Source organism: Schistocerca americana, chromosome 7 (genome assembly GCF_021461395.2).
Source record: "Schistocerca americana isolate TAMUIC-IGC-003095 chromosome 7, iqSchAmer2.1, whole genome shotgun sequence".
Classification (NCBI taxonomy): domain Eukaryota; kingdom Metazoa; phylum Arthropoda; class Insecta; order Orthoptera; family Acrididae; genus Schistocerca; species Schistocerca americana.
Genome location: NC_060125.1, coordinates 600,139,137 through 600,164,822, shown reverse-complemented (window position 1 = coordinate 600,164,822; position 25,686 = coordinate 600,139,137). Strand labels below are relative to the sequence as shown.

Sequence of the window (25,686 nt, the reverse complement as noted above, 5' to 3'; positions counted from 1 at the left end):
TTTTGCCAGTTTATATGTCGGTGAGCCAGGAGCACTAACGATTGGTCGCAGTAGAACGTTGTTCTTATGGATCTTGGGTAATCCATACAACCGAGGTGGTAGGGCTTCTGTGTTGCGCAGGTTTCTGTGCATGTCCGCCGGCAGAGAAGACGCTGTGATTAATCAATTCGTATTCCGTGTGATACACTGCGTCGGATCTGCGCTTAGTTTTCGGTACGTCGTCAGATCTAATAGGTCTCGGATCTTTCGCTCATAATCTTCGGTCTTCATTACGACGGTCGCATTCCCCTTATCGGCAGGCAGTACCAATATACTCTTGTCGGCGTTGAGATTCTTAATGGCTTGTACCTCTTCTTTCTTCAGGTTGCAAGCTGGTGGTTTTGCTCGGCACAGTCTCCTGGCTGTTTCAGTGCATATTTCCTCTGCCCTTTCGCAAGGAAGGGTCCGAATGGCTGCTTCGGTGTTGGCAATGATGTCCTCCATAGGTATAGTTCTCGGGATGATAGCGAAATTCCCTCCTTTTTGAAGAACAGACACTTCCTCTTCGGTCAATTTTCGTTCAGTGAGGTTGACCACTGTGTGTGACATGTCGGGAATCGCCTTGTCGGTCTGCTTCCGGCATCTTTCAAACTTTTTCTTCTGTCGCTCGGTGCAGCGCTCGAGTTTGTTCTGCATGCTCCTGTGAGTGATGCTGTCGATCTTGTCCCAGTCGTCTCGATGCATTCTGCTACTTAGTTGATAGAAAATGACCGGAAGTTCCTGATCCGTTCTTGCCAAGTCTCTCCGTGTTGTATGTATTTGCTCACGAAGAAAAGCTCGTTCCATTCTGTCGTAGATACGATGTGCTTGGGCGGTGGTGAATAGGCGCTTACATCTCAAGAACTTCGGTGTAGCACATTCATCTCGGCACCGTGACAGAAAGGCGAGAGAGGACATCAGTCGCGCTTTCTTCTTCCATCATTGGTCAAGGCGTCGGTACAATCTGCAAATCTCCTCCCCGTAGAGGCGTAATACAAAATTGTTAAGGCGTTCGTGGCCACTTGTTGACAAACTGCCTATTGGCTTCTGTCTCGGGTTCTTCGGCCGACGTTCATCTAATGTTTTTTCTGACGTTTCGCCAGCACGGGTGGCTGGCATTGTTAAAGCTTCACCCTCCAAGGCCGGTGGTGAACTGGAGCCGAGCTCGCGGTCGCAGACTGTATGTACCCAGCGCGCCAACGTCCGAGGGCTTCTCCGCGGTCATTTCCGGTGCGGTTCTCCTCTTGCTACCTGCGACGGCCGTTCGCTGCAGTACGGGAAGCCAGGATCCGCTGACCTTAAGGCTTTCCTCTTTCTTGTTGAAACTGTTCGCATGTTTTTGTATTTCTACAGCTTTTCTGAACAAGCACGTGTGATAGTGCTTAGCTGTAGAGAATGATCGTCGCAGGTAGCAAGAGGAGAACCGCACCGGAAATGACCGCGGAGAAGCCCTCGGACGTTGGCGTGCCAGGTACATATAGTCTGCGGCTGCGAGTTCGGCTCCAGTTCACCACCGGCAATGGAGGGTGAAGCTTTGACAATGCCAGCCACTCGTGCTGGCGAAACGTCAGAAAAATCATTAGATGAACGTTGGCCGAAGAACCCGAGACAGAAGCCAATAGGGAGTTTGTCAAAGTCTCCTTAGCCCATGATACAGTTATTCTGTAACCTGAGCCCCGGCCTGTGGTTGTTTGGTAAGTACATTCTGAAAGACTGGTTCACAAATTGACCTCTGCAGGCATAGCTATATTTTATTTTATATTTGAACAACTTTACATTCACATTCCACACTAAAACAGTATGTCATCAGTAATCTAAGAGTCTGTTGATGTGGCAATTGGAAAAGTACTGTGCCAGTTCAACCCAGTGCCTACAATGGTGTTGTTGTGGTCTTCAGTCCTGAGACTGGTTTGATGCAGCTCTCCATGCTGCTCTATCCTGTGCAAGCTTCTTCATCTTCCAGTACCTACTGCAACCTACATCCTTCTGAATCTGCTTAGTGTATTCATCTCTTGGTCTCCCTCTACGATTTTTACCTTCCACGCTGCCCTCCAATACTAAATTGGTGGATCCCTTGATGCCTCAGAACATGTCCTACCAACCGATCCCTTCTTCTAGTCAAGTTGTGCCACAAACTCCTCTTCTCCCCAATCTTATTCAATACCTCCTCATTAGTTATGCGATCTACCCACCTAATCTTCAACATTCTTCTGTAGCACCACAGTTCGAAAGCTTCTATTCTCTTCTTGTCCAAACTATTTATCGTCCATGTTTCACTTCCGTACATGGCTACACTCCATACAAATACTTTCAGAAACGACTTCCTGACACTTAAATCTATACTCGATGTTAACAAATTGCTCTTCTTCAGAAACGCTTTCCTTGCCATTGCCAGTCTACATTTTACATCCTCTCTACTTCGACCATCATCAGTTATTTTGCTCCCCAAGTAGCAAAACTCCTTTACTACTTCAAGTGTCTCATTTCCTAATCTAGTTCCCTCCGCATCAGCCGACTTAATTCGACTACATTCCATTATCCTCGTTTTGCTTTTGTTGATGTTCATCTTATATCCTCCTTTCAAGACACTGTCCATTCCGTTCAACTGCCCTTCCACGTCCTTTGCTGTCTCTGACAGAATTACAATGTCATTGGCGAACGTCAAAATTTTTATTTCTTTTCCATGGATTTTAATACCTACTCTGAATTTTTCTTTTGTTTCCTTTACTGCTTGCTCAATATACAGATTGAATAACATCGGGGAGAGGCTACAACACTGTCTCACGCCCTTCCCAACCACTGCTTCCCTTTCATGTCCCTCGACTCTTATAACTGCCATCTGGTTTCTGTACAAATTGTAAATAGCCTTTCGCTCCCTGTATTTTACCCCTACCATTGTCTGTTCTAAAGACAATGGCAGGTATAGTCATCAAAATGCTATTGGTTCTTTTGTGGCTCACTCAGTCAAAATGTTACGTAGTATTGAAGCTGCCATAGTCTGACGCCAGACTGTGCTAGATAGTCTAAAAAGTTGAGCAGAGATGAATGAGTGATTTATGTGGTGCACAGTGGGATATATTACTCATTATTGTGGCTTAAGAGGGTCAGTTTTTATCTTTTAAAAGAAACATCATTGGCTTCATCACTAAAAATTTTTTGGAACTGTAGAGCAAATTTTGTGATATCTTGTAAAATTTGACCAGCTTCCTGAATGCTGGATTAGGTAGATGGTTGCCCTACTTGTACTCTTAACATTTGTATTAGATATGTACCTGTAAGAAAAGCTTTGTTCTAGGATATTCGGGGGTACAAAAGATTAGCGACTGGCGTGTAGATCACACTTCTGAGTCACATGGAATAACCAGAAATATAAGCTGACATCAGAGTGGTAGCATGTAATCGATGGAAATCCTCTGCCATATACATACAGAGTATAGGTGAAATGAAATAAGAGGATGCAACCTTTGTGATTTTAATTGTGTGGCAGTTCCATTGCAGATATTTATGTATTTCCAACCCAAGCCAAGGAAAATCTTGCCACTGACGATTAGTTTATTCTGGTGGTGGTTGTGAAACATAGTTCACATTTGATTTGGTTCGTTTTAGTATTCAGCAAGTCTGTTACTTCTTTCAAGCATTGCTGTTGTAGCTTCATGTTTAACTGAGAATCTTCACAACTGCACTAAAGTTGTGCCAACAGGGGGCATTGTAAGTTAATGAAGTGGAGCCCTCAATTGCAGTCATGGGCTAACCAGTCTTTGTGTAAATATGGTAAGGAAAATTCTGGTGAAATGTAAGTAATTTAGGAATAAAAGGGATAACTCATCATGTAGTGGAGGTGTATAGCTGTCAATAGGGACATTAAAAAAAGTGAAAACTTTGCTAGCTTTTGGATGAATCCTTTAATACTTTGTAGACCACGCCGAAGCGTAGGGTGCACTACAACTTCATGTTCAATCGAATGTATCCGAGTATAGGTCAGGCTGCGAATTCCTCAGTGCATGAGCCTTCTGTCACTTGAAAACTAGACTCATTGCCTATGAGAACGATGTATGGGCACGTTACTATGTATCTTTTGACTGGTGCTGCCTTCTATTGTCAATTTCTAGAGTTATTTTGAAAGAAAGTTAGCAAATGTAACAGTTGCTGTCGCAAACAACAGAGCCAATATTATCGCATTAATATAATTCTGTATGTGTACTTGTTAGTTTTTGCAGTTTGCTGTAATTCTGCTACAAATATGTCATGTTTGTTGAGTGAGCAAGAAATTTTTAAAGCTCAAGTGGAGGAAATTTCTCAGTAACTCATCTCCCACTTTTTGGGAGGGGGGGGGGGATAATTATACTTGCTGTAATCATTATTTTAATATTTATAATCTATCAAAGAACTAAGGTAAGTATTAAAACAAAATCTCGTGGCTTGGTCTTCTTTTACTGTGTATTACTCCTACATACGTACCAGTGACACTTCAAATAATGGCACAAATGGCCAGTTCCCTAGGCTTGATATCTATCTCTATCTCTCTCTCTCTCTCTCTCTCTCTCTCTCTCTCTCTCTCTCTCTCTCTCTCTCTCTCACACACACACACACACACACACACACACACACACCTTTGCAGCTACATTGTGCCAGATGAACACACAATGCTGGGCTGGAATTCAGCAGGTAGACTGACGTTAGGAGTTGTCAGTTGGGGTGGGTAGAAGCAGAAAAAGAGATGGAAACTGGGAGGAAGAGGTGAGAAAGTGTGGTTGTGGCCAGATTGAGGCTCCATGTCTGTGGAAGGTGAGGTCAGCAGTTGCATGGGATAACAATGTGACACACAGTCTGTGGAGCTGGTGAGTTAGTGCAGTGTGCCTTGATTGCAATATGGAGGAGTGGAGTAGTAGGTGGTGCAGGAGAGAGGAAGGTCAGACTGTTGGGCAGGGGGTTTGGATGCAGAGAGTCGGCAATTGAGGCCCGGAGGATTACAGGAACAAAGGATGTAGTGCAAGGATAACTCCCATATGTAGCTCAGAAAATGTGATGCGGGTCCCGATGAAGCAGTTTGTGAAGTAGCCATTGGAATTGAGCATGTTGTGGTTAGCAGTGTTGTCCTGCCGCTGGCGTGCAACATCACTCTTTGCCACAATTTGGCAGTGGCCATTCATTCTGGTGGACAGGTGGTTGGTGGTCATGCCCACATAAAATTTTGTGCAGAAATTGCAGTTATGTACACATACTTCTGATAGGAAAGGGTAACCCTCTCACAGGACTAGAGTAGGACGCTCTGGGTTGAGGCATTGGGCAGTTTTTGCATATGGTCTTCCACAGGAATATGATTTTCCACTGGCAAGGGGTTGAAAGTGGAAGTGACATGGGGGCAGACCAGGATGTTGTATAGTTTGCTTGTGTGGCAGAATATCATTTTAAGAGGAGCAGAAAGAATTATGGGTAGGATGTCCCTTGTTTCAGAGCACGGTGATAGATAATCGAAGCCATGGTGAAGGACATTGTTCAGTTGCTCCAAGTGATATTAGATTATGAGTGGGGTACTCTGTTGCTGCTGGTTCTGGGGAATGGAGGGAGAATTAAGGGTTTGAGGGGATATGGCATAAGACATCTGTTTGCAGAGTAGGTTTGGGTGATAGTGCCTGCCTGTGAAGGCCCCCCCCTTGAGACCTTTAGAAAACTGGGCAAGGGAATTCTTATTACTGTAAATATGGCATGCACAGGTAACCTGGCTATGTGGGAAGCGTGGGTGCGTGCGTGCGTGCGTGTGTGTGTGTGTGTGTGTGTGTGTGTGTGTGTGTGTTTTAGCTCATAAGGAACAGCTGACAGGCACTTGTAAGAGATTGAAATTGTTGCTGCTCATTTGGGTAATGCCCCTTTTCAGAGCTAACACACAGACTCACATATACATCATCCAAGCCAGGCAAAACCTCAACTGTGTAGAGATCATTTACCAGTACTCCCTTTATTAGCAGGGTAAGATGGTTTATTTCTGTTTGCTACTCAGTGCTAGTGTCATCTATCTTATGACTAATCCTGGTCAAAGATGATATTCAGTCAGTTCTGGTACGGATAATGCCAACTTGTAGAATCATCCTTTAAATGCAGCAGATGTAAAGTTCTATTTCACATGGACAAATGCTTCATGGTGTATAATACACAGTTGAACTCGGTGAGATTGTTTCAGCTCGTATAAGACATTGGTATCACTTTATATGATCACAGTGTGTACAAAAAGTACAAATTTATGAAAACTAATGGTAATCATATGGCAGTCTGAATTCAGGAAAATATTAGGACAGTGGATTAACCTTGTCAGAAAGAAGTATTTAAAATCTGATCTATTCATTATACAGTAGTTGAATGTAAGAGAAGTTTCACAACAAGCATTCTATTTTCTACAACTTTGCACTTATTCTGTGGTGTAGTACATATTATTTTTCACGCCTACTAAAGATGCCCATTTGTATGCTATGTTGTGTATGTATATCTATGCATGCATGTATGTATGTATGTAGTTTCTGCATTTCCTTTACAGCACCTTTTTAAACTTAGAGCTGCAGCCACCAGGAGGGGTACTCATCTCTGTTTCTTACCTCAGTGTTTTACGCGACATAAGGAAAACACTACATTTTTTAATTGGAAAACACAACTAATAAAATGGAGAATAGACTGGATATTTCCTGAGTGTGATAATTTGAAAATATCATCAGACCAGTTAAGTATAAGTAAATTTTTGACAAAACTAAATTGAAGTACACCATCTTTAAACTACCATGTGCACAATGTCTGTATCAAAGAAAAATTCATTTGGGAAAAATTTAAACCTTCAAGGAGCCTGAATAACTGAAAAAAACTATTCCTAGTTTTTGGAACTGTTTGTTCCTTCCTCAGGAATGAAAGTGGGTTATTTTTTGAAGGAAGGGCTGGTCACTCAGGCAGAGGTCAAGATGGGCTCAACTGTTGTGAGGACAAAGGAAGGCAAGTATAATAGGGAGGTGTTAGGGAGAAGGGGTCAGAGTTGGTGCCTGGCAAGTAATGGACCAGGTTTCAATCCAGAGATGATTTAGAGGAAGTTCGAAATTGCGCTGTTCATTCCACTTCTCACTTCTCTCCCTCTTAACCCATCTTTACTTCTCATTCATTCCTTTTATCATCTCTCTAGCTGCAGCTGTTATAGTGCTAACCAGAGTACTGTTGTTGACTTCCAGCTATCTTTGATCATGCTTCCCTCCATTTATATTTCCTTTTATTCTCAAACAGATGGGTTTCTCTTAAGCTATGGTCTGAGTGCTTGGCTTTTCTTTGCAACTTTCCTGACAAAAGAACTGATAGTTCTGAGAGTTAGAAATAGTTAATGCTATTTCCGATGTGTTTATAAGCAGTACTAGCATTTTTGGCTTCTAAAGGGAAGCACTGGCCCGCATCCTGCCTCCAAGTAATTTTATTATGTATATAATAAGATTTTAATTTTTTTACTTTATATTAAAAAGCTGGAGTTTATTAAAAATTCATTAAAACACATGAAGATATACCACAGATGTGTACAGTATTTCTTGTGATGTGATAGATACAATAGGTTTTGAGCTGATACACACTGGAGGATATTTAGAATGGTACCACTACTATAGTTTTTTTCTTCTATCATTTTGAAGAAGTAAACATATCACACTATGGATTATCTTATATGTCATTTATTTTAACTCTCTTTTCTTTGTGTTTATTTGAAAGAATTTTTCCAAAAAAAAAATTTGGGTTTTTAGGTGCCTTGAGACTGAGCTTCTGTCACACTTCACTAGTAGCTTCTTGGTACGTGACAACACTCCACTGTCAGATCAACAGAAACTGCAGTCTTATTATGCAATAGGACTTCCAGGGCTGTTGTTACTTCTAAAGGCAGAGCTGTGTCGTAAGAAGGAAACACAGTTCTTTGAACTTGACCCGCATGAAAGTTTGAGAGAAAATTTGAAGGGGAAGACTGTTATTGAGTATCCAACAATATACGTTGTGAAGAGGCACAACAAACACATGTTCAACATTGTGGATATAGGTAAGATAAGATAACATTATATGTGATATGTGTGTTAACATAAGAGTATAGACAGAATACCATAAAAGTTATTTGAAGTTATGAAATGACTAAAGGCAATAACTCACCAAATGGTATATGTGTTGACTCACCAATAGGTCTGTTCATTTCATTTATTTATCCAGGTATCATATTACAATGACACTGGATTTGTCGTCATAATACAATGAAAACAAAAGCTCAAAAACGTATACACACGTAGAATATGTAAGTATGTTTTATGAGGATAGGATAGTTGGTCAGCTGTGGCCTGGCATTTGCCTGAATGATTTAGGAAAACTGGAATTGGGATGATCAGACAGAGAAAAAACTCTATCCTCCTGAGCATGAGGTCAGCATCTTATCAACTGCACTGTTTCACTGGTTGGTATCTACATCTACATGATTATTCTGCATTTCACACTTAAGTGGCTGGCAGAGAGTTCTTTGAACCACCTTCAGACTTTCTCTGTCAGTCCACTCTCTTAAAGTGCATGAACACTTTAAATCTTTGAGTATGAACTCTGATCTCTGTTACTGTATTACAATGATTATTTCTCCCTATGTAGGTTGGTTACAGTAAAATATATGTACATTCAGAGGAGAAAGTTGGTGATTGAAATTTTGTAAAAAGATCTCACAACAACAAAAAACGCCTTTGTTTTAATGATTGCCGTCCCAACTTGCGTATCATATCCACGACACTCTCTTCCCTATTAATACAAAATGAGCTGCCCTTTTTAGGACTTTTTCAGTGTCCCTCATAAATTGTATATGTTAAGGATCTTATACTGCACAGGAATACTTCAGCAGAGGACAGACAAGCTAAGTGTAGACAGTCTCTATAGTAGATCTTCTAAGTGTTCTGCCACTAAAACACAGTCTTAAGTTTGCTGTCCCCACAACATTATCTATGTGATTGTTCCAAATTAAGTTGTTCATAATTGTAATTCCTAGATATTTAGTTGAGTTTATGGCCTTTAGAGTAATGTGGTTTATCGTGTAACTGCTGCACAGGGTAGCTGCATGGTCTGAGGAGTCTTGCCATGGTTCTCATGGCTCTCCCCATTGGAAGTTCAAGTCCTCCCTTGGGCACGGGTGTGTGTGTTGTCCTTAGCATAAATTAGTTTAAGTTGGATTAAGTAGTTTGTAAGCTCAGCAGTTTGGTCCCATAGAACTTACCACAACTTTTCCAATTCCCAGATTTATCTTGTAACTGAAATTTAATGGATTTCTTTTCATACTCTTGTGAGTTACCTTACACTTCACCTTATTCAAAGACAGTTGCCACTTTTTGCATCATACAGATATTTTTGTCTTAATCATTTTGCCATTGGTTTTGATCTTCTGATGACTTCACTATACAGTAAATGACACCATCATCTGCGAACAGTTGATGAAGGCTGCTCAAATTGTGTTGTAAATTGTTTATGCAGAGAGGAATATCATCAATATAAATAAAATATAGATTGCTATTCACTATAAGATGATAGATGTTTCAGAGTGGCACAACAAAAAGGCAGTTACACATTAGCCTTTGGCCAAAGCCTTCTTCAGAAAAGGAAACACACGCAATCATTCACACAAGCAAGAACACCTCACGAGCATGTGATCACCATCTCTGGCAGCTCAGGTCAGAATGTAGCTGTTACATAGAACAGAAGCAGCAATCTTGAATCTCGAGGGGGTGGGGAAGAAGGAGAGCAGCGTACAGATTGGGAGGGGGGGGGGGGGAGCAGGGAGGAGGAGCACTGTCTGGTGGAGCATGCAGGGACTAGACAACCACCAAAAGTGCAGCATCCAGAGGCTGTGAGTCCAAGGGGGGAGGGAGCAAAAAGACGAGGAGCGGGGAAGGTGAGATGCATTGGCAGAGGTCAGCACACAGAGGGTGGGGGATGAGAATGCGGTAGAGATGATTATTTAGAGGGGGTGCAAGTTGTTGGGTGGTGGGTGTGGGGGCAGTAGGTTGCCACAGCTTGAAGCTAGAATAATTTAGGTAGCAGAGATTGTGCTGTGAGGGTAGCTTCCATCGATGTGGTTCAGGAAAATTATTGGTAGAGGAGAGGATACAGATGGCTGCAGCCATTGAAATCAAACATGTTGTTCAGCTGCATGTTGTACTATAGGGTAGTCTACCTTGCTCTTGGCCACAGTTTATCAGTGGCCGTTCATTCTTGTGGACAGCTGGTTGGTAGTTGTACCAATATAAAGCACAATGATTGCAGCAGAGCTGGTATATGACACTTTCACAGGTGGTCCATCCTCTGATGGGGTAGGAAATGCCTGTGACAGGATTGGAGTAGGAAGTACTGGGTGGGTGGTTTGAGCGGGTCTTGCACCTGGGTCTTCACAGGTGGCCCGTCCTCTGATAGGGTAGGAAAAGCCTATGGCTGGTCTGGAGTAAGGTGGGTGGTTTGAGCAGGTCTTGATTCCTATGCCAAAGGGTAGGGACTGGGTGTGGCCTAGGAATGGACTATGATGATACGAAGCTTGCATGGGTGATGGAACATCACTTCAAGAGGCCTGGGAAGGATCTTGGGTAGGATATCCTTCATTTCAGGGCATGATGATAGATAATCAAAACCCTGATGAAGGCTATGGTTCAGCTGTTCCAGTCCAGAATGATATTTTGTAACGAAGGTGGCACTCCTCTGTGGCTAGTTCTGGGGGTAGTGGAAGGATTGGGAGTGTGCAGGGAAAGTGCATGGGAGATCGGTTTGCAAACTAATCTCGGGGATAGTGCCTGTCAGTGAAGACGTTGGTATGACCCTCGGCACACTGGACCAGGGAGTTCTTTTCACTGCTGGCATTATGTCCCCAGGTGACCAGACTGTATGGGAGGGATTTTTTGGTGTGGAAGGGGTGTCAGCTGTCAAAATGCAATTACTGTTAGTAGTTGATGGTTTTAATGTAGACAGAGGAATGGATGGAGCCATCAGAGAGGAGGAGGTCATTGTCCAGGAAGGTTGCATGTGGGTTGAGGAGGACCAGGTGAACTGTATGTGAGAGAAGGTTTTGAGGTTGTGAAGGAATTAGGATAGGGTGTCTTGGCGCTGGATCCAGATTGGGGTAGATGAGGTATGGGAGTGTGCGTGGGTTGGGAAAAAATCCCCAAAACTGCCACCAACACTCCAGCAAATCCTGAGCCAAAACTTTCCCATAATGCTCTTGTTAACTTTTCCACCAAAATCCTCAGCCCCACAGAAGTTTGTCCTATCCAGTAGCCTCAACTCACCTTAGCCCTACATCCGAATTTCACCATGGTGGACTTGTCAAAGACCTACTCTCCTTCTTCTAATCCTTGCAATGGAAACATTTCTTTGCTGCCAATGCGTCCAGCCAAAACCTAATCCCAACACTGAATGCTGCTCTCGCAGTTACTATCACAATCCAACTTCGATCCTCCGCTCTTCGACCTAACTATTTGCTGGTCACCTCCTTACCTCCAACTTGGCATAACCATCCTTCCCCAGGATACCAACCTTCCAGTAAAAGAAATGACAGCCGTAAATATCCTCAAAACAACTCCAGGTGTAATTATCATATCTGCAGACAACTACCTGGCAGAAGGCCTCTGCCAATCATATGACACCTCCACCTATAAACTCAGCAAGAGTGATCCTATCCCATAAGGCTAACATAAACTCCAATCCCATGCTTAAAGGGTTAGGCCATTTCCAGAACCTCTCCCCTGAATTCATTTCCATCCTTAACCCTACAACACCCCATACACACCCCTTCTACATGCTTCCAAAAATCCACAAACCCAACAATCCTGGATGGCACATTGTAGTCAGTTTTTGTCCCCCCCCCCCCCCCCCCCTCCCCCTACTGAAAGACTTTTGGCCCTCATTGGCCAACACATCCAACCAAATTGCCTGTAATCTAGCCTCCCACATCAAAGATACCAACCACTTCCTTCACAACTATCCACCATCCCCATTCCTTTACCTCCTGGATCCCTACTCATCACTGTTGATGCTACTTACCTGTACACCAACATCCCTAATGCCTATTGAAAAATACCTTTCCCAACATCCTTCAGAGTCCAAACCCACTGCCTCATTCCTCATGCTCCTCACTGACTTTATCTATGCCAATCTTCCTAGGCTACCAAAAAGCCAAACCTTTAGTCTGGTTCAGGTTCATTGATGATATCCTCAAGATCTGACCTCAGGGCCAAGACACCCTGTCCTTATTCCTTCACAACCTCAACACCTCTCCCATTCACTTCACCTTGTTCTCCTCAACACAGCATACCACCTTCGTGGACATTGACTCTCTGAGGGCTCCATCCACATTAAACACCCCAACCACAAACAGTACCTGCATTGTGACAGCTTCTCTCCAATTCACATCAAGAAATTCATCCCACACAGTCTGGCCATCTGGGGTGGTGTATCTGCAGTGACAAGAACTCCCTTGCTAGTATGCTGAAAGTCTCACCAAGGCCTTCACAGAGAGGCACTATCCCCCAGACCTAGTTTGCAAACAAATTTTCAACCTGTTTTCTCCCATACACTCCCAACCCTCCCACTACTCCCAAGAAACAGCTACAAAGGAGTGTCCCCTTCGTCACCCACTACAGCTCCTAACTGAACCACACCCTTCATGAGGCCTGTGATTACCTATCATCATGCCCCACCCAAGATCTCCCCCCCCCCCCCCCCTAAAGTGGTGTTCCGTTGCCACCCAAGCTCCACAACATCCTAGTTCATCCCTATGCCATTCCCAACCCCAAACCCTTGCCTTAGTGATCATATCCCTGTGGGAGTCCCAGGTGCAAGACCTGCCCAATCTACCCATCCAGCACTTCCTACTCCAGTCCTGTCACAGGCTTATCTTACCACAGCAAAGGCCAGGCCACCTGTGAAAGCAGCTATGTCATATACCAGCTCTGTTGTAATCATTGCACAGTTCTTCAAATTGGTATGACTACCACCCAACTGTCCACAGGATGAACAGCCGCACCCAAACTGTGGCCAAGAGCAAAGTAGACCACCCTGCAGCACAACATGCAGCTGTACATAACATACTTGATTATAGTGGTTGCTTCATTACCCAAGCTATTTTGATCCTCCCTTCCACCACCACTTTTTCTGAAGTATGCATCCTTACAACACATTCTTTGCTCTTGAAATTATCCTCGCCTCAACCTACTGGCAACTTACTGCCACCACCTGTATCTTATCATCTTGTCTCTATTCTCGTTCCATAGCCTCTTGTTGTTCCACTGTTTGCCACTGCCCCTGCCCATCTTTCTTCTTCCCTGCTCCTCTTCCCCTCTACCCCCACCCCCTCTGCCCATCTTTCTTCTTCCCTGCTCCTCTTCCCCTCTTCCCCTCTACCCCCCACCCCCACCCCCACCCCACCCCCTCTGCCCTCTTCAGTGCCAAAAATGTTCTTTGTTTGGCTTGCTAATTTCAATTTATCACTTTTTAGAAACACACATTTTAACTGGCAATGAGCATTTGAACAAGTGGTAACCAATGGACCCACAGATGTCAATGCATTAGTGCATGCAAGTGTCCGAATTTGCACCCATGATGAACTAATTGGCTATCTTCAGCACTAAATGACTCGGAAATGAATTTTTTTCAAACAATTATTTCTCATCACAGTGTCCCTTGCAACACTGTTACAAGATTTGCAGACTATTTCTGACCACCCTGTATAGATTAGGGACAGCAAAGACCCTATAACACTTTGTTGGGGAATGACAGATATCAATTCTGTTTCACTCAATTTTGCATTGATAACTGCATAGTTTCCAACAGGAAATCATGAATCCTATTGTAGAATTTTCTTCCGTTCATACACAATATGCACGATATAAGTTATAGTTTGGAAAATAGTTTTGCAATGCTTCTTCCCATCTCCCTACACTGACACTGCACACACTATGGGTGGCTACTCGTCGTGCACATCTCCATGTACTCCCTTTAGTCTACATAGGAAACTAAGCTAGCATCCACCCACAAAGAGTGAGATGTTGAACTCAGGAAAAGACAAGAAGTTACTTTCATACACTATAGTTCTTAGCAAATGATTTTCATTTTAATGTACTACAGCACTGTAATGCGACAAGACGTACTTAACCCTTCCAACAGTAATGAAACTGGCCTGTAGTTTTCAGGACTAACACATTGCCTCTCTTTAGTAAGGACACAACTCATGCATGCTTTAGATTCTCAGGAAAAGTAGCTGGACTAAAGGAATCATTTATTATGTTCATTCATGGGGTCATATGCTCTCTATGCACATGTTCAGAACAGACTGGAAACTAAATTTTACCTGCTGACTTCTTAATTTCTGTGTTGTCTTTCTGCCTTCTAGACTTGTTTCGAAAAAATCATTGTACTTGCTGTGTAAGTCATTGTGGGTGCAACAATTTGTTTTAGAAAGATTTTGTTGCAACTGCTCCACTGTACCAGAGAAATAATCATTTACAAAATTTGTCAATTCTGAGGATTTGCTATCATTCTACCTCCGCCATTGATTTGCATGCTGTTATACTTGAGCCTGCCTTTCCCAGTTTGTTGTTGTATGACATCCCACACTATTTTGCTTTGGCCCCCCTGCAGGTCTGGGGGTTTGAATAGGCCCGAGGTATTCCTGCCTGTCGTGCAAGGTGACTAAAAGGAGTCTCGCATGTTTCGGGCTTTATGTTATGGTCCCCTGTAGGGTTTGACCTCCATTCTTCAAAATTTTCCCGAAGAGCGAGCCAATTGGGGAAGGGCGCCTTACAAGGTGCATCATGTCCGTTGTGCATTGACATCTTCAGCCAACTTTCTTGTCGTCACATTGCAGTCCTGCCCGCTCTCCATCTCTTGGGCAAAGACATGTTCCTGGGTGCGTTTTCCAACATGCGCTATGCAGTGTCGATTTCTGTGTCAACGATGACCGTGGACTTCTTTGCACCTGAAATCCAGCACGTTAGCCAGTCCGTTCTAGTGGGGCCACAATGTACCCTGTTGGTTGTAGCCCCCTGACCACACAGGGATTGCTCTGCTGATGCCTGTGTCGTTAATTCCCCACGTATGCCAAGGGGTAGATGCCTAACCCCCTGGGGCATTGGGACTCCCGGCAATGGCCATCCTGCCAGGTGGCCTTTGCTGCAGCGGGGTGGCGCCCTTGGGGAGGGCCCCTGGTCAGAGTGGGTGGCACCAGGGCGGATGAAAACGCAATGAAGTATAGTGCATCATCTCTTGCTTGTGGAGAAACACCAGCAGACTCTAAGCGATCACGAGCTCAATTCAGCGCACAGGAGTTCGATCCCAAATCATTCCCCTCCCTGGCCACACCGTGGGAGGAACGTCAGGCGAAAGATGGCAGTGGATCTTATTCGCCTCGGTACCTTGTATGTTCGAGAGCTGATGGGGAATCTTTCATGACAATGAAGCCTCAGTTTTTTGTTCAGCATTTAGAGGAGAAGTTTGGGGAGATGGAGGGCTTGTCCAGCCAGAATGAGAGCTGGGTCAATCTTGATAAAAACAGCATCCTCTGCCCCCAATCACGGGAGTTACTCGCTTGTGACAAGTGGGGGGAGTTGTTTCTGTAACCATCACGCCCCATAAGAGCTTAAATATAGTCCAGGGTATCATGTTTCACAGAGACCTCCTTTTGCAGTCCAACGATGAGCTGCACGCCAGTTTAGAGCGGCGAGTTGTACATTTCGTCCGGCGTGTCCACTGGGGTCCGAAGGATAATCAGGTTGCCACTGGTGCCTTCATCTTGACCTTTGAGGGTGATACATTGCCCAAGAATGTCAAGGTGATGGTCTACTGCTGTGATGTCAAGCCATATATCCCTCCCCCAATGCAGTGCTTTAAGTGCTGTAAGTTCGGTCATATGTCATCCCGCTGTCCTTCCAGCATCACATGCTGAGATTGCGGACGACCAACACATCCCAATACTCCATGTGCCGCGCCTCCCATCTGTGTCAACTGCAGAGAGCACCATTCGCCTTGCTCGCCTGACTGCAGGATTCTTCAGAAAGAAAGGAAAATCATGGAGTACAAGACCCTGGACAGACTGACCTACACTGAGGCCTGCATCCTGTGCGTATGACATCATCTTACGCCGCCGCTCTGAAAACCCAGGTCACCTCTCAGAGCTGGAAGGCTACACCTGCCCCCTTGATGGTGGGGGCATTTCCCTGTTGCTCCTGCACCACCTACTTCGGGACATCCATCCCCCTTTCTAAGCCGGAGAAGCGTAAGTCTTCTAGTGGGAAAGATGACACCCGTCAGTGGCTGAAGAGCCCAAAAGCAGCTGGTCGTAGGGCTTCACTCGCTTCCTCAGTTCTGGAGACTGAGCCAGTGATGACCTCCCAGCAAGGGAAACACAAGGAGCAGCGAGAGAAATCCAAAAAGAAAACCTCTAAGACCAAGGAAATTGCGGTGGCACCCACGCCACCGTTACCTACAAGCTCTGCGGCTAATGATGGGATGGAGATTTTGGCATCTGCTGAGGACCTAGATCTCGCCAGAACCCAAGACGCAATGGATATAGGCTGCTCAGGCAATAAATCGGTGGCAGCAGCTGACACTGAGGCGTAAACAGCCTCATTGAATGTTCCATGCCTTCCCAGTCTCACGATGTTATCCTCCAGTGGAATTGCGGCAGTTTTTTCCACCGCCTGGCTGAGCTACGGCAACTGTTAAGCTTTACACCTGCTATCTGCGTTGCCCTCCAGGAAACCTGGTTCCCAGCAATGCGGACACCTGCCCTCCGCAGCTAATAAGGGATATTACAGGAACCATAGCAACTATAATTGAGTGTCAGGTGAAGTTTGCATTTATGTTCTAGACTCAGTCTGTAGTGAAAATGTGCCCCATTAAACCCCTCTTGAAGCTGTGGCTGTCGGAATAAGGACGGCGCAGGAAGTAACTGTCTGCAATGTATATCTTCCTCCAGATGGTGCAGTACCTCTGAATGTATTAGCTGCAGTGACTGATCTACTCCCTAAACCTTTCCTACTTCTGGGGGATTTTAATGCCCATAACCCCTTGTGGGGTGGTACCGAGCTTAATGGCCGAGGCAGAGATGTCGAAACTTTACTGTCGCAGTTTGACCTCTGCCTATTAAATACTTGGGCCGCCACACACTTCATTGTGGCTCATGGTAGTTACCCGGCCATTGATTTATCAATTTGCAGCCTAGGACTTCTCACATCTATCCACTGGAGATGACATGACGACCTGTGTGGTAGTGACCACTTCCTCATCTTCCTGTCAGTGCCCCAACGTCAGGCGCATGGACGCCTGCCCAGATGGGCTTTGAAGAAGGCGGACTGGGGAACTTTCACCTCTGCTGTCACCGCTACATATCCCCCACATGGTAACATCGATGTGATGGTTGAGCAGGCTACTAGCACAATTGTGAAAATGCGATCCCTTGCTCTTTAGGGTGCCCGAGTCGCAAGGCAGTCCCATGGTGGTCACCGGAAATTGCTGAAGCAATTAAGGAGCATCAGTGAGCTCTACAGTGGCGTAAGCGGCACCCTTCCTGGGAGCACCTCACAGCCTTTAAATGGCTCTGTGCCCGTGTTCGCTACCTTATCAAGCAACGGAAGGAGGAGTGTTGGGAGAGATATGTCTCCACCATTAGGTGCCACACATCTTCCCCGAGTCTGGGCAAAGATCAAACATCTTTTTGGGTACCAGGCCCCAACAACTGTCCCCGGTGTTAACATAAATGGCGAGTTCTATACCAACGCAAATGTGATTACCGAGCACTTTGCTCAAGCCTCTGCATCGGAGAATTGCCCCCCAGCCTTTCGCACACTCGAATGTCGGCTGGAAGGGAACATCCTCTCATTCACTACATGCTGCAGTGAATCCTATAACGCCCCATTTACAGAGTGGGAGCTCCTCAGTGCCCTTGCACATTGCCCCGACACAGCTCCTGGGCCAGATCGGATCCACGGTCAGATGATTAAACATCTCTCATCTGACTACAAGCGACATCTTCTCGTCATCTTCAATCGGATCTGGTGCAATGGCGTCTTCCCATCAGAATGAGGGAGAGCACCATCATTCCGGTGCTCAGATCCAGTAAAAACCCACTTGATGTGGATAGCTATCAGCCCATCAGCCTCACCAACATTCTTTGTAAACTGCTGGAACATACGGTATGTCGGCGATTGGGTTGGGTCCTGGAGTCACGTGGTTTGCTGGCTCCATGTCAGGGCGGCTACTGCCAGGGTCGCCATACCACTGATAATCTTGTGTCCATCAAGTCTGCCATCTGAACAGCGTTTTCCAGACGGCAACACCTGATTGCCGTCTTTTTTGACTTACATGAAGCATACAACACGACTTTGCGACATCATATCCTTGTCACATTGTATGAGTGGGGTCTCTGGGGACACTCCCGATTTTTATCGACAACTACCTTTCGCTCCGTACTTTCTGTGTCCAAGTTGGTGACTCCCATAGTTCCATCCATATCCAGGAGAATGGAGTCCTGCAGGGCTCTGTATTGAGTGTCTGTCTATTTTTAGTGGCCATTAACGGTCTAGCAGCAGCTGTCAGGCCCTCCATCTCACCCTCTCTGTATGCAGATGACGTCTGCATTTTCTACTGCTGCTCCAGTACTGTTGTTGCTGAGCGGCACCTCCAGGGAGCCATCTATAAGGCACAGTCATGGGCTCTAGCCCACGGCTTCCAGTTTTCAGCCGTAAAGTCTTGCCATGCATTTTCTGTCGCCGTCGTACCGTTCATCCAGAACCCGCTCTTAAATGACGATCCACTCACTGTAGTGGAGACATATCAATTCCTAGGACTGGTTTTCGATGCGCAATTGACCTGGCTCCCTCATCTTAGTCAGCTTAAGCAGAAGTTCTGGAAGCACCTCAATGCCCTCCGTTGCCTGAGCAGCACCAATTGGGGTGCAGATCGCGATACACTGCTGCAGCTCTACAGAGCCCTTGTCCAATACCAAATTGACTATGGGAGTGTCGTTTATGGTTCGGCAGGACCTTCATCATTGCATTTACTCGACCCTGTGCACCACTGTGGGGTGGCTAACGCATGGTTACCTACTCCGTCACGAGGACCGCCTTCAGTGTCGCCGTTGCTCCCAAATGACAGTCGTCCACCTCTTGCTGGACTGCCCACTTTTAGCTGCTCAGCGGCAGCCTCTTAACTTTCCCAGCACCCTGCCTTCGGTGTTTCTACGTTTTATCCGTGAGAGTGGGTTTTATACTTCTATGTAGGTTTTAGTGCATGTCCTCTGTCCCTCTGTGGTCCTCCACGCTAGTGCTTTTAGGGTGGAGGTTTTAATGTGTTGCAGAGTGGCTGGCTTTCCCTTTTTATTCTCATGGTTGGCCAGTCACTGTAATCTGCTTTCATGTTTTACTATCGTCTGTGTCTAGTGTCTCTCTGTTGTTTTCTTGTCCTCTTTTGTTCCTTTTAGTGTTCATTGCCTTCCTTTCGTTCTTGTGGCTTTTCCTTTCTTTCCGTTTTGTGTTATATGTTTCATCCGTTTTATTCTCACACTTGTTTTATTAGGAACAAGGGACCGATGACCTCGTAGTTTGGACCCTTCTCCCGCCTTTAAACCAACCAACCAACCAACCAACCAACCTACCTACCTTTGCTTTGGTTTTCTGCATTACATAGTTTTTCGTCATTGAATGAGTTTTTCCAGCAAGCAGCCCCCTCCTATCTTTTTATACCTGTGATAGCAATCTAGAAACTGTAGATTAGTGCAGTGCTTTTGTAACAAATTGAGAAATTTGTCTCGGAGGACCTTTTGATACCTGCAGTTATCCATCAGTGTTCCGTAATTGCTGCTTTTGGAAATATCTCCTCTAAAATTAATATAAACAGTGCACAGAATTTGGAGGACTTAACATCTACATTGTTTCCCATATACATTTCGTCCCAGAAATGATTTGCCAATTCTCTAGAAAAACTATGTATGTTATGTCCAAGAAGATCCTTTTGTAGGCAGCAGTTTTGTGGGTTTTACCAAGCCTGTCTGTAGCATTATTATCTGACAGTAATTGTCAGAAAGCCCAAGATATCTTAAAAATATTTTACAATTTTCCCTGTTGATGTCTGTAAGTATAGGTCTTAGGCTGACACTGAATTTTTAATAACCTGGTTCTAGTGTTTACCATTTTTGCCATGTCAAAAGTGTTCAATATATTTAGAAAGTTATTACTGATTTCACCCCCAACACTTGTGGTAGTATTTATGTCCCCACATATGATGATATTACTTGTGGGGAGTGAGACTCTTTCCAAGACTTCAGTTAATGTGTCAGAGAAAGTGTCCACATTGCCAGTAGCTGAACAACACGCACACAGAATGATTGACTTCTTATGGATGTTTGTTAGTTCTGTGGCTGCCTATTCAAAATGCTCATTTACAGTAATTGTGATCAGATCTTTCTTAGCTTTAATATGTGTGCCACATCTGATGTAAGTACATGATTACCCATCCTTTAAGGTAGTTCTACAGTAGCTACTTGCACATTCATATAACGAGAGCACTACATGCTGCAGTTTGTCATCTCTATACCAGTGCTCCATAATGCCTATCACCTTACTATTCAGAGACTGTACTTTAACTTTGAGCTGTTTTTAAGGGACTGTACACTTTGATGAAAAATAGGTAATTTGGAGCAAATTTTCATGGTGTTTGTGTACTCTGATGTGTAACAAAGCTTCACTTCATATAAACACAGTCAAGAGGATGTAGGAGGATCGCCATAATTTCTGCTTGACAAACTGGGACATTTCTCTTAAACTGACTAAAAATGGATGTAATTTTGGAAGCAGAAATCGGGCAAACAGGGACACTTCTGTTAAACTTAAAAAAAGTGAAAGGTGGAAGCAAATTTCCCCTTTGATTTGGGAGATGCAAATTCCTTCAACTATACCAAAATAAATGACCTTTGAAAGATCATTAATGTTTGTTTGGTAGTGTCTGGAACTAACACTGATTTCACAACAGCTGTTGATTTCGTTCTGCCCAACATCATATTTTTTGCTGCTTCGACATTATTAAAAAGTTTGTAGCTTAGCCCAGAAGTAGACAACTGATTTCAAAGACATATGATTTTTAATGGTATGACTGCACTTTGCTAAATGTCCAGCTGTTACTAATTTGTCCTGTTTGAATGAATATGAAACAAAATAACTGTCCATTGTTTTTGAAATGCTTGCAGACTACACATTTGATTTATGCTTTACACTAGCAGAGGTAGGTGTAGACAGGACACAACAAACTTTCAATAGGAAATTGAAAAAGAATGTAGGAAAGTCATCGAAAAGGAAGAAAGTTTTGTTGTTAGGCAGTTCTCATGCCAGAGGTGTAGGCCAACTTCTGCAGGAGGAATTAGGACCAGAATACCAGGTCAAAAATTTTTTCAAACCAAGTGCTAGTCTGGATCAGGTGACAGAAGATTTAGGTTCACTCTGTAAAGGATTTACCAGGGAAGACACCGTGGTTATTGTGGGAGGGCCAGGGAACAGCATCGACAGAGATCCTGGGTACAGTATAGAGTGTGACCTGGTAAAGATTGTGTCGGCATCGAGACACACCAATGTTGAATTTGTATCTGTCCTGAGACGCCATGACCGGCCTCATTTGAACTCTTCTGTTGGGAGAGTTAATTTGGAGTTGGAACGGCTGCTTGGGTCGGGTGCGGGGGCTCATATTGGTGTGGTTCCTGTTGATTATCTCAGTAGGTGGGACTATACCAGGCACGGCCTACATCTCAACAGGAAAGGGAAGGGGAAACTGGCTGGGGTAATAGCAGGAAATTTAAGGGGGGGGAGGCACTGCCATGAATGGTAAAATACCAGTGGTTACAGGTGTTGGAGCAGCACCTTTTTTAGGATAGGTAAGACAGAAAGATGTCAAGTTCTACGAGAGGTCAGGATTGAAACAAATCTTCAGTTTAGGAAAGAAATTAAACAGCACAATTCTAGCACATTGGATCACCAATCACAGCTATCAATTATAAATTTTCACCAATCACCAGAAATTTTATCTCCACCAAGTTGTATCTCAGTCCTAGGTAATTGCATTGATGAATTAAAGTCACCCAACCCAATTGACATAATCTGCCTCTGAACACCATGTGACCACTGGTATAGGAACTAGGCCTAAGCACAATGAGAAACTCAGACAGGAGAGTACTGCAGATGTTAGAATAAGGAAAGGTTCTCATAAAAGTATAATTAAAAATAATGTAAGTATATTTCATCAAAATATTGGGAGTTTAAAGAATAAAGTAGATGGGCTTCTGGTTTGTTTAGAAGATTTAGAAGCTGAGAATGAAATAGATATACTATGCCTGTCTGCGCATCACATTGTTACTGATATGGATAAGGTAAATGTAAGTGGTTATAAGCTCTCCGCACATGTAATGAGAGAAAATATGGAGAAAGGAGGAGTTGCCATATATGTCAAAAGTTATCATTGTGCAAAAAGTATAGAAACAAAAAAGTTTTGTGTAGAGAAACATATAGAAGCATGTGCCCGTGAGCTTAAATTAAATAAAGGCACATTTATAATTGTAACTGTATGTAGGTCCCCATCAGGAAATTTTCGTCTATTTTTGAAAAATTTGGACTCCTTGTTGTGCTATCTGTCAGACAGGGGGAAGCAAATTATTATTTGTGGGGACTTCAATGTAGATTCTCTGAAAGAGGGTAATAGGAAAAATGACCTTGAAGTATTACTCGGTTCTTTCAATTTGACACCCGTTATTGATTTTCCTACTCGGGTGGTAAAGGATAGCAGCTCACTGATAGATAACTTCTTTATAGACCAAGATAAGTTTAACCAGATAAATGCTCAGCCTGTTGAGAATGGTCTTTCTGATCATGGTGCACAGCTAGTTACAATATATGACATAGCTCCATTCAGCAATACTAAACAGTCCTCCAAAGTAGTACGTTCAGTCAACGATTTAACAATTGCAAATTTCAGGGAAAGCCTACAGCAGTTAGACTGGGATGAGGTGTACCGTGAACCTGATGCCAATTTAAAATATAATTTATTTCATGACATTTTTGTAAATGCATTTGAAAACTGCTTCCCCAAGAAAATAGTTAAATATACTCGTAAGAAACCTTGTAACAAACCATGGCTTACTAAGGGTATAAAAATATCTTGTAACCGGAAAAGGGAAATGTATCTGACAGCAAGAAAGAGTAGTGACCCAGAAACTATCAAAAATTATAAAAACTACTCTGTTATATTAAGAAAAGTTATTAAAAAATCCAGGAGTATGTGTATCATGTCTGAAATCAGCAACTCTGATAATAAAATTAAAACAATTTGGAATATTATTAAAAGAGAAACAGGTCAACCAAGGGCAGAGGAAGACAGTATTACCATCAAATTGAATGAAAAGTTTACGAACAAAAAGTCAGAAGTTGAAAATATTTTTAATAATCATTTTCTAAATGTTGTGGATATAGTAGGATCCGGGTGTTCATTAGAAGATGCTAGGCTGTTAATGGGAGAGGCCATACCTATGCAATTTGATACAATTGAAATCTCACCCACTTCTCCCTCTGAAATTAGGAAAATAATAAACTTGCTTAAAAGCAAAAACTCACATGGAATTGATGGCATTTCCAGCAAAATACTAAAAGCTTGTTCTCAACAGATAAGTAAGATTCTCAGCCACCTGTGTAATAGCTCTCTGGAACAGGGCATTTTCCCTGATAGACTGAAATATGCTATTGTGTTATACCTTTGCATAAAAAGGGGGATAGATCTGATGTCAACAATTACCGTCCAATCTCCCTTCTAACAGCTTTATCCAAAAATTTTTAGAAAGTAATGTATTCAAGAGTAGCTTCACATATCTGTAAAAATGAAGTACTAACAAAATGTCCGTTTGGTTTCCAGAAAGGTTTTTCAACAGAAAATGCCATATATGCTTTCACCAGTCAAATTTTGAATGATCTGAATAACCGAACACCACCCATTGGGATTTTTTGTGATCTCTCAAAGGCTTTTGATTGTGTAAATCATGAAATTCTGCTAGACAAGCTCAAGTATTGTGGCATGAGTGGGACAGTGCACAAATGGTTTAATTCGTACCTAACTGGAAGAATGCAGAAAGTTGAAATAAGTAGTTCTCGTAACATGCAAAGATCAGCACATTCCTCAAACTGGGGAACTATCAAGAATGGGGTTCCACAAGGGTCAGTCTTGGGTTCTTTGTTGTTCTTATTATATATTAATGACTTGCCATTCTATATTCATGTAGAGGCAAAGTTAGTTCTCTTTGCTGATGATACAAGTATAGTAATCACACCTGAGAAACAAGAATTAACTGATGAAATTGTCAATACTGTCTTTCAGAAAATTACTAAGTGGTTCCTTGTAAACGGACTCTCACTGAATTTTGATAAGACACAGTACATACAGTTCCATACAGTGAATGGTATGACGCCATTAATAAATATAGACCTTAATCAGAAGCATGTAGCTAAGGTAGAATATTCCAAATTTTTAGGTATGTCCATTGATGAGAGATTAAATTGGAAGAAACACATTGATGATCTGCTGAAACGTTTGAGTTCAGCTACTTATGCAATAAGGGTCATTGCAAATTTTGGTGATAAACATCTTAGTAAATTAGCTTACTACGCCTATTTTCACTCATTGCTTTCATATGGCATCATATTTTGGGGTAATTCATCACTGAGGAATAAAGTATTTATTGCACAAAAGCGTGTAATCAGAATAATAGCTGGAGTCCACCCAAGATCATCCTGCAGACATTTATTTAAGGATCTAGGGATATTCACAGTAGCTTCTCAGTATATATACTCTCTTATGAAATTTGTTATTAACAACCAAACCAAATTCAAAAGTAATAGCAGTGTGCATAACTACAATACTAGGAGAAAGGACGATCTTCACTATTCAAGATTAAATCTAACTTTGGCACAGAAAGGGGTGAATTATACTGGCACTAAAGTCTTTGGTCACTTACCAAATAGTATCAAAAGTCTGACAGATAACCAACAAGTATTTAAGAAGAAATTAAAAGAATTTCTGAATGACAACTCCTTCTACTCCATAGAGAAATTTTTAGATATAAATTAAGGAAAAATATTAAAAAAATAAAAATAAAAAATAAAGAAAAACAAAAAACACAAAAAAATAAAGTTGTTATATTAACTGAAGTATGTTGTTAAATTAACCTAATTATGTCATGTATTGGAAAATTCGACTCGTTCCACATCATTACGAAATATCGTATTCATGATCCATGGAACTAGTATTAATCTAATCTAATCTCTAATCTAATCTAGCTAAATGATCTTTAACATCTGCTCTTGCCACATTTGCAGTGGAAACATAATACTTAAAAATTACATATTCTAATCCATAGAGGGTAAAAACTATAGAGGAAGACAGAAATTTGAGTACATTCAGCAAGCGGTTGAGGACGTAGGTTGCAAGTGCTACTATGAGAGGAAGAGGGTGGCACAGGAGAACAAATCGTGGCAGGCCACATTGAACCAGTGAGAAGAATGATGACTCAGAAAAGTCCCTTCTCCCTCATTTTATGAATGACAATTCTTCTGAATATTTTTGTTGAAATTAACACTTCTTCTT

At 43.0% G+C, this 25,686-nt stretch overlaps 1 protein-coding gene across 1 annotated transcript in view; it reads left to right on the top strand.

Moving 5' to 3' along the window:
- The window catches only part of LOC124622051 (box C/D snoRNA protein 1), a 90,842-nt gene that overhangs the window by 50,862 nt on the left and 14,294 nt on the right, over positions 1 to 25,686 (top strand). Inside the window, exons 4-5 of the mRNA XM_047147613.1 lie at positions 6,548 to 6,726; positions 7,773 to 8,059. Coding sequence (XP_047003569.1) covers positions 6,548 to 6,726; positions 7,773 to 8,059 — 466 coding nt within the window. The remainder of the gene's footprint in view (positions 1 to 6,547; positions 6,727 to 7,772; positions 8,060 to 25,686) is intronic.